This window comes from Mirounga angustirostris, unplaced genomic scaffold (assembly GCF_029215605.1).
Source record: "Mirounga angustirostris isolate CCGP_5_RB_7025 unplaced genomic scaffold, mMirAng1.0.hap1 SCAF_5, whole genome shotgun sequence".
NCBI lineage: Eukaryota > Metazoa > Chordata > Mammalia > Carnivora > Phocidae > Mirounga > Mirounga angustirostris.
Genome location: NW_026991713.1, coordinates 16,759,705 through 16,768,314, shown reverse-complemented (window position 1 = coordinate 16,768,314; position 8,610 = coordinate 16,759,705). Strand labels below are relative to the sequence as shown.

Sequence of the window (8,610 nt, the reverse complement as noted above, 5' to 3'; positions counted from 1 at the left end):
CCAGGAACATGCTGGTAGCTGGGCAATTTGGGCTTATTGCTTTTGCAGTGAAAGAGAATGCACACCACAAGGAACCATGAGGTATCTCAGTAATGGGATGTTAGAAAAGATTCTATAGGATTTGGGTTCAAGTTAGGTGGTTATGGTTGGGGTTTAAGAAAGCAGGGCTTCTTTTTTTCTGGATTGGGTATTGTCAGGAAGGAGGGACAGTTCTATGGTGGGATATTCTTAATAAATTTCATCTATGAGGCAGGAAGTCTGGGTTGGGGCCAAAACTGTAACTGGTAAAAAAGTAGCAGATTATTCATGTTAGCCAGGATTGAGTGATGCTGTGTTTGTGGTTTGCCAGTGACCCTGTTCTTGTCATACTCAGACAAGATTACTGAGTGGTCTTATTTTTGGTCTCACTTCCTCAGAGTTAGAGTGGCCCTGAGATTGGTGTTCTGTGTAACTGTGTTTAACAGAAGAACCCAAAGGCCTCGCTGTGTCAGGCCACTGACTGGATGTCAGGCTTTGTTTTTCTCTTTCGTCCAAGTGTCCTAGGACTGGAGTCCAGCATCAGCACAGAAGTAAGCAAGAGTATTTCCTTTGGTTACTTGATAGTCCTCCCCTTTTACTCTCCCCCGCCTAAGTCTGGATTTGTAAGGAGGGAGCCACTGAACCAAGATGGTGGAGGCCAAGGTAGAGAAGCAGGGCTTCTAGAAGTCAGACAACTCAGAAACACCCTTATTTGCCCAAGAATTAATTCCCATCTCACAACACACCCAGGTATATCTAATTTTCAAAGGAGGGATGGTGTATCCTGAATGAGAAAATTACCCCATGCTCTCCATTGCCTCGAAGGTCATGCTCAACAGTCCATCAGGGCCTCGGTTCTAGCTCAAGGTTTTCTCTAAATACGATTGTTTTGTTTTAGAAAAGTCTTTTAACCAGGATCCCAGCATCCTCTGGGCTCCTGTGGCACCCTGTATTCCTTTGTTAACATCCCTGCTATATTGTAATTAATTTGTTTATAAGCTGTCTGCCTGGTTAGACTGGCTCCTTACATGTTTGTATCACTGGAACTTAATTTTAACAAAGGACTTGGCACAGGCTAGGCTCTCTATAAATATTAAATGGATTTAAAATGGAGATTTAATTCCTGGCTTGAATTCATCTCACAAAACACTTACCGAGTCTGTACTATGAGCCAGGAGGATGCTATGATAAATCAGTCTTTACCTTCAGGGAATAATTATTCAATTCTAATAGGACTTAAGAACAAGAATAGCTGGCATTTATTTGGGATCGGGCACTGTGTTAGGTGTTTACATGTGCTTCAGTTATTCCCGCCATCTCACAGGTAAAACAACTGATACACTGACGGGTTAAGTAACTTTGCTGAGGTCACACAATTATTAAGGGGCAGAGCAGGGATTGTGACTCAGTCTGACTCCAGTAACACTTGCCCAAATATTGGGTTGAAAGGTGCCAAGTGAATTCACAGTTCTGTCATTAAGTGAGTGAAGGCCCTGCAGGCTATCAGAATTGCAGCAAATGCAATGAAAGTGGAGTAGGCTGATATGACCGGCCTAGGGAAGACTTCATGCTCTTTCCTAGTCAAAGTGTGTTGGGGAACAGAGCTCCATTAGCTCTCTGTTAAAGAAGAAATGGGATTTCGGTGTTGACTTCAGACCTGAATATCATCATTCAATAACATTTATTGGGCGCCCACTGTATGCAAAATAGGTGTTTCTGCCGCTTCCCCTCCTGCCCACATCCTGAAGCAGGGAAGGGAAGTGGGGAAGAAAAGGCAAAGAGGGCGTGGAGGTGGGTAGGTGAGCATCCTCGGCCCTGCTGCCTCGCCCCGCTGCCCGCGCCGGCCACGCCCCCAGCCTCGCCCTCGCCCCCAAACCCACTTTAAACTCCCGCCCCCTCTTCACGACGACCAATGCCCGGCCGGAGAGCCCGAAGGAGGCCGGGGATTGGGCGTCGCCGCGGTTGCCGAGGTGACGGGTGGGTCCGGCGGGGACCCCGACCGCGGCTAGGGCGAGGGGTGCCGGGCGGCTTCCGGCCCGGCCCGCGCCGGCCAGCAGCGCCCTGGCCCGCACCCCTCGGCGGCGGGAGGGGAGGCCCCGCGCGCCCCCCGCCGGCCTCCGGTCCGGGGCGCGCCGCCCTCCGCCTCCGTCTCCGCCCCCAGGACCGGCGGCCGCCAGCTCCCGAGCGCTGCCTCCCCGGCCAGCGGCGCGATGGGCTGCGGGAACTCCACCGCCACCAGCGCGGGCGCCGGCCGAGGTGAGCGGGGGCGCGGGCCGGGGACTCGGGGGCGGCGGGGAGGTCTGCCGGGCGGGCGGCCGCTGCGGGAGAGGCCAGGGGAGAGGCGGCGGGGCGCGGCGGGGACCCGCGGGAGGGAGGGCGCGCAACCCCCTCTCCGCGTCCCCGTTTTCGGGACGGGGCGGGGGCGGGTGGGCCAGGCCGCCCACTTTTTGGAGGGACCCGAAGCGGGGCATTTCCCCCGAGCGGGGGCGGTCACGCCCGGACGAGGGGAGCCTGCAGGGCGATCCTGCGGAGGGTGCGCGCGGAGGACGCGCGGCGGGGCTCCCCTGCAGCGGGTAGCCCGGTGCCCTCCGGGGGGTGAGGATTCCTGGCGGTGGCCAGCATCCGCTCCCTCACCCCCCACGCTCGCCCCGCAGACCCGCCGCCAGCCCGTCGGAACCCTGAAGCTGCAACGGGAAAGTGCGGCAGAGCAATTCAGGACTTTTTTTGGTGGTGGTGGTGGTGGTGGTGGTGGTGGTGTGAGTGGGGTTGGGAAAAACTGCGAGCCGGGCTCTGAAAATTCATCGGAGTCTGTCCTGATACCTGAGAGCGGCTGGGTTGCTCGTAGGATTTCTCTGAGAAGCTGCAGTATTAAGGATGCTTTAGATTAAGTGTGACAGAGCTTTAATATTAGCAGTGATCTGTTCATATATTTTTCATTAGAAAAATATATTAAAACTTCTTTTATACCACTTCATTTTGTTGATTGGCAGGCGAGATCTTCTAGATTCCCCCAGTCAGCCAGGCTTTGTGTCAAGTGACTTATTACCAAACTCAATCTTCTCTTTTAACCCAGCTCGTGTCTCCCGATTTAAGAATCTGGATCTGTTTTGAGTAATATCTGCTGGCCTCTTTTAGGATCCTTTTGGATAAAGAACTCCCATCCCCACCTGCAGACGGAAACAGCTGTCCGATGCTGCAGTATTTCCTAGCAGACTGGGGTGGATGCCCTCTCAATAACTTCGTGACCTTGGGCCTTCTCTTCTCTTAACCCAGACATCTGTGGAAGATGGCGCTTGAGATTCAAGCCTTTTTCGTTTATTTATTTTAAAGTTTATTTTGACGTTTACTTCGTGGGATCAGATGTAGAAATCTGCTCTGTGAATTGGCCAAGTTTGTTTTTCCTCTTTGTCTGTAACTACACATGGAATATTCTGTTTTCCCCGAGAAGACACTAAAATATGTGGGATTGTAGTCCTAGAGCTGTGAATGAACCCAGGTAATGATTCACTGTAAAGTTGATCTCTGAAAGATAATCTTTACCATCTTAAATGAAATTCTCCTCCTTGGGATATGCAGGGAGCCACCAGAGAACAAATCTTTTCCGTTCATATAACCGTGAGACAGGTTAGTTATCCTAGTTGGCGTCTTATGCCAACAAGGGCAAACGAGATTCTGAGAATGGCCAGAAAGCTCTGCATGGAAACTTGGAACAGTATCCAGGCCACATCCTGCACCAGGCGTTGTGTCTCTCAATCTAACAGGCACTGGGGTCCTATGCAATCCACTGCATGGGCACCCTCTCTTTAAAAAGGCTAAGAACAGTTATCCACATTAAAAAAAAATCATAGTAAGGATTTGTAACATTTCCTTTCAAATGGAGCTAGGTTACTTCATTAACATTTTTATTTATTGATGAAATGCCTGTCAGATTTAGGGATAGGCGGGAGGGGCACTGTTGCTAAAACAGAGTGATGATAAGGTAATTTGGAAATGGTAATGTCAGAAAATGGGAAAATCTGATTCTCCTTACAGATATTTAGTTGACCTTTTTTTTTTTTTTTTTTTTTTTTTTTTTTGCTGAGGTGCACATCCCTTGCTACGTAAAAGGAGGTATAGTTATATTGAAAAAACCACTCCAAGTGCACGCCTTCTTGTTGAGCAGCCTGTTTTGTTTATGAAGGACAGTTCACGGCAGAGCATGTTGTTGTCTCCTCTAGCTTGCACTTTGCTAAAAATTGCTTTTTGTTCAGGGAAGCACCAGATAGAGAGTGCAGACTGTAAAACATTAAGGAGGGAACATGATGAGTAGGGACTTATTGAATCACCTCTTTGATGGATCTGCCCTAGTCTTTGAGAAGTCATTCCCCAAACATGTCCTTGCTAGAGTCCAGCTGGCTAGCTTTGGGATTTGGTCATTGTTGTTTTGAAATTTTTCTGTCAGCTGGTGGTAGGACTTTAGTTTCAGAAAGGAAATAGTAAGATGAAGAAAAATAAACCACAGGGCAAAGGTATTTGAATATTTTTTCGTTGTGAACTTTGACATCAGCATCAAATATGCTATTGACCAAGTTGCGAACTTGTGGTCCCGAACCCAAGTGGCATGAAATAAATGCATTAAGTAGATGTCCCGGGGGTGCCCCCCCAGATGACTCAGTTCGTCACTGAGTGACTTTTGGTTTCGGCTCAGGTCATGATCTCAGGGTCCTGGGATTGAGCCCCGCATTGGGCTCCATTGCCCTCAGTGTGGGGTCTGCTTATCCCTCTCCCTCTGCTCCTCCCCCTCCTCCCCCCCACCATAAATAAACACAAAATCTTAAAAAAAAATAGATGTTGTTTCTGTCCTCCAGGTACTTTACAATGCCCAACTCCTGAAATGTCCCAGGATCATACAATTCAATAGTTATACTTAAGCTTTTCAGCAATCAACCAGTCCACCCATCCAGCCAGCCACAGATACATAAATAACAAAGTACAGAGAGAAGGTGGGAAGGGTGCTGAACTTGGAGCCTGGAGAGTGAGGCTCAAGCTTGACTTCGGCTTTATGCTGGTTGCGTTGCTATGGGCATTTCATTTCACATTTCTGAGTTACAGAGTGAAAACACTGTGTAAACTGTAATTATTATAGAATAGTGGAATATTACCATGTCGAAGGTGAAATGGCTTTCACTGATCATTTTTCTAGAAGAACATGGCAAATCTACTTCCAAAGGGTGCATTAGCACATTATAATAATACCCTTAAACCTGAAATCTCCATTATAAGCCCTGTTTTACTCTGTAAGTAATGAGGTAAAACGAGATAATTGCCCTCTCCCTGAGCTATCTGAACAACTGCCTTTCTTGGCTTTTGTCTAGAGAAATTGGTTAATATGACAAACTGATATTTAGTAGTGTGCTTGAGTAAATTGGATTCTGTATGTCCAAGAGGTAGAAAAACTGATGTGCAGTAAAATGATCAAACAGCCATAGAAATCAGCCTCTAGATCACTCAGGCTCTAAATAATTCCAGTTAGATTTCTCCTAAAGATTTCTAACTGTAAGCTTGCACCCAGTCCACCTCTCCATGCAGAGCACTGCACTTCACTAGGAACTTATAAGGCAAGGCTTGGGCATCCAGCAGTGGGTGGTTGAACGAAATCAAACTTTCATGCTCTTGAGAAGCTGATAGTCTAGGTAGGAAGATTAACCATTGGAGAACAATAGCAAGGCAAAGTATGATAGAATACATGTGAACATCCAAGTGCCCAGGAGATGTTGAATAATATAGTTTAATCACAGGTGGCTTCGGGGAGGAGTTGAGCTGTCAGTCCAGATGGGGTCATGAGAACAATTTCATTTGCACGAGAGCTTTCTCCATTTTCATGTTTTAGTAAGGTCACTCTCTCAACATAGGAATTTGATTTCCCCAACCTAGAACTGTATTAGGAGGACTTCTTCTATTTTCCATTCAGTGAAGATTTACTGTATTTGTCCTGCATAGAGTCTAGCCCCTAAACTATAGAGAAACATCTGGATTAAATAATCCATTTTAAAAGTGTTGCATTTTCTATTAGGCAGGGAGCTCTTGATCTGTTTCTCTCTGCTCTCCAGCCCCACCTCTCTCTCTCAGCAGATTCTCTGTCCCCTCGTTTTTCCTTGAACATGGTTTTTAACTAGGCAGAGAAATGAGCAGCCCTGCGGTTGAGCTAATGATCTGAACAGGTCGGCCATTCCCTTTTATACACTTATACATATAGATGGGTAAGCAAGTCTGTAATGTAAGCCAGGCAATCTCTTTTCAGGTAAACCAGAAAATCCCTTAAAATGTTTGGATGGTTCCAAATATTTACAATAGCCTGTGTCAATACAGGCTAAGGCTGTAGAAATTCTTTGCTGCAGAGGACTTATTTCAGATGTATTCTGCTCATGATAGCTGACTGAATTTTTTAGTTGTTGTTTTTCTATCAGAGATTTGTAACTGGCAACTGTCTGATCATAACTCCGTGGCAGTTTATTGTCAGAATGTTTCTGTAATGGTTCTTCTGCTATTTATATAACAATAGTCTGAAGAGGAGGAGTTTAATATTTATCCTATTTTGTCAGTGTACCCAGGGAGTTAATACAATCCTTTTGGGTCCAATTATTTAGATTAGTTTTCTCTTCGTCCTCAATTGGCTAGATAATTGCATTCTCTTCTCTTGATGTAGCTCTGTGGTCCAGCCTTAATTTACATCTTTAAATGGTTTGGTAGGACTGAGATGTTGCTGCTGTGCTTAGCATGAGCCCAGGCCATATCGGGGACATAATATAAAATTTTGTTGATAGCATCCAAGAAGTCACTTATGTCTCCTGCTATTTCCCTGCCGCCACCCCCAGACCCCAGCCCCACCATCCCTCTTTCAGTTCCCTGAACATGCTGAACTGACTCTTGTTGTTTTCTCTCTGTTTGAAACTCTCTTTGCTGGAGAGCTGATATTTTGTTTATTTATACACCGCCTCTTCTGTTCCCTTCCTGCAAATGTAGGCCTCATGAAAGCCTCCTGCATCTTGTTCAGCTGTACCCTCAGCCTCTAGACTAGGATCCAAACTTTCAATGGAATTTTTGGCTCCCAAAGAAGTTTTTTTGTTGTTATTGTTGAATGAACGAACATACTGGGGAAACAAAGAAGATGCAAAATGACGTCCTAAATTGTGTGCTTGATACAGCAATTGAGAGAATAAAATAAAACCTCAGGCAGTCAGGGCAGCCTGCTTGGAAGAAGTGGCACTTGATTTGGTTCTGAAGAATAGGTCATGTTTGGATAAGCAGATAATGGAAGGGAGGGCATTCTTAGTGCTGTATGAAATCATAGGGACAGAAATCGGCTCCATGCATTTCAGGGCAGTAAGTCTGGCCTGACTGGCTTTAGTAGTTCACGTGTGTTATAGGGTGTTGGAGAGGAAGAGTGGGTAGAATGGAGGGTGAGGAGGACAGACAAGCAGGAAAGCCAAGCCTCGGAGTTGAGGGTGGGCTCTGGTGTCGAAAGACCCAAATTCGAATCCAGCTTTTGTCATTTATCAGCTGCATGACCTTGGGCTAACTTGCTTAAACTGTACCTTGGTTTTCTCAACTGTAAAATGGAGGAGTAAGAATAGAACCGACTGCAACATGAAATGAGTTAATGTTAGTAAAGTGCTTAGAACAGTGCCTCGTACATTGTGAGTACTCACTATGCTATTTATTATGAATATAGGGACAGACTTTTGTAACTGGTGTAGAAGGAAAGAGTGGGCATACAGCAGTGGCTGTCTGGGGTCAGGGCAGTGAGAAGGGTCTGGAGGCGTTGATGCCAGAGACCCCTGGGAGAGCCAGGCTGAGGATGGGCTGAATGGGAGGGAGAAATAAACATGAACCCAAACTAATGCCTGGGTAACTGGAAGGTTCTGCTGCCTCTAAAGGGAAGGCAGCTTCGAAGAGGTAGGTGACCAGTACACTCTTGGAGGTTCCATGTTGGAAGTGACAGTGAATGATGGGAGATGGAAATACCTCTGTCCAGGCACTTATCACCTATGTGACGGAATCGGGACGTTCATGCGTCCCAGCTCCCTGAAACTGACCTCACGGCCACGTGCAGGGGTCGTGAAGGTGACCTCAGTGAGGTAGTCAGTTCAGCCACAAGCCACTTACCGCTCAGTGTAGACATGGCTTAAATTATAATACAGTAGCCAGGTGTCACTGCCTTATCTATGTCTGTCCTTATGTGGCTGCCTTTATTAATTTTTAGCTCCCTAAAGTGTAGATGCTCAACAAGGACAACCTGCAAATGAAGAGATTTTCTGCAAGAGCTTCCATATTCATGAACAGAATTTTATATTTCTAGGACATATTGACCTGATTTTTTTTCTCCTTTATTGAAAAAAATGACTTATGAATCTAGTTCTTTTATTGGCTTCTTGAAAAATAACATTGCTTTGGATGAACTGAGAGCTGTTTTTCTACTTCTTTTGGCCAAACTGAGACTATGATGTAGTTTTGGAACTATTATGGGTCAGAGAAGACATCACGAGCTGTCAGAATTAAAGAGAATTTTGTTTATTTTTCTGCAGTTATGTTTATACAGTTCTCTCTTTTTTT

At 46.2% G+C, this 8,610-nt stretch overlaps 1 protein-coding gene across 1 annotated transcript in view; it reads left to right on the top strand.

Moving 5' to 3' along the window:
• The first annotated feature begins 1,930 nt into the window (after window positions 1–1,930).
• CUNH12orf75 (chromosome unknown C12orf75 homolog) overlaps window positions 1,931–8,610 on the top strand; it is a 32,030-nt gene continuing 25,350 nt past the window's right edge. The window contains exon 1 of the mRNA XM_064590238.1: window positions 1,931–2,274. Coding sequence (XP_064446308.1) covers window positions 1,931–2,274 — 344 coding nt within the window. The remainder of the gene's footprint in view (window positions 2,275–8,610) is intronic.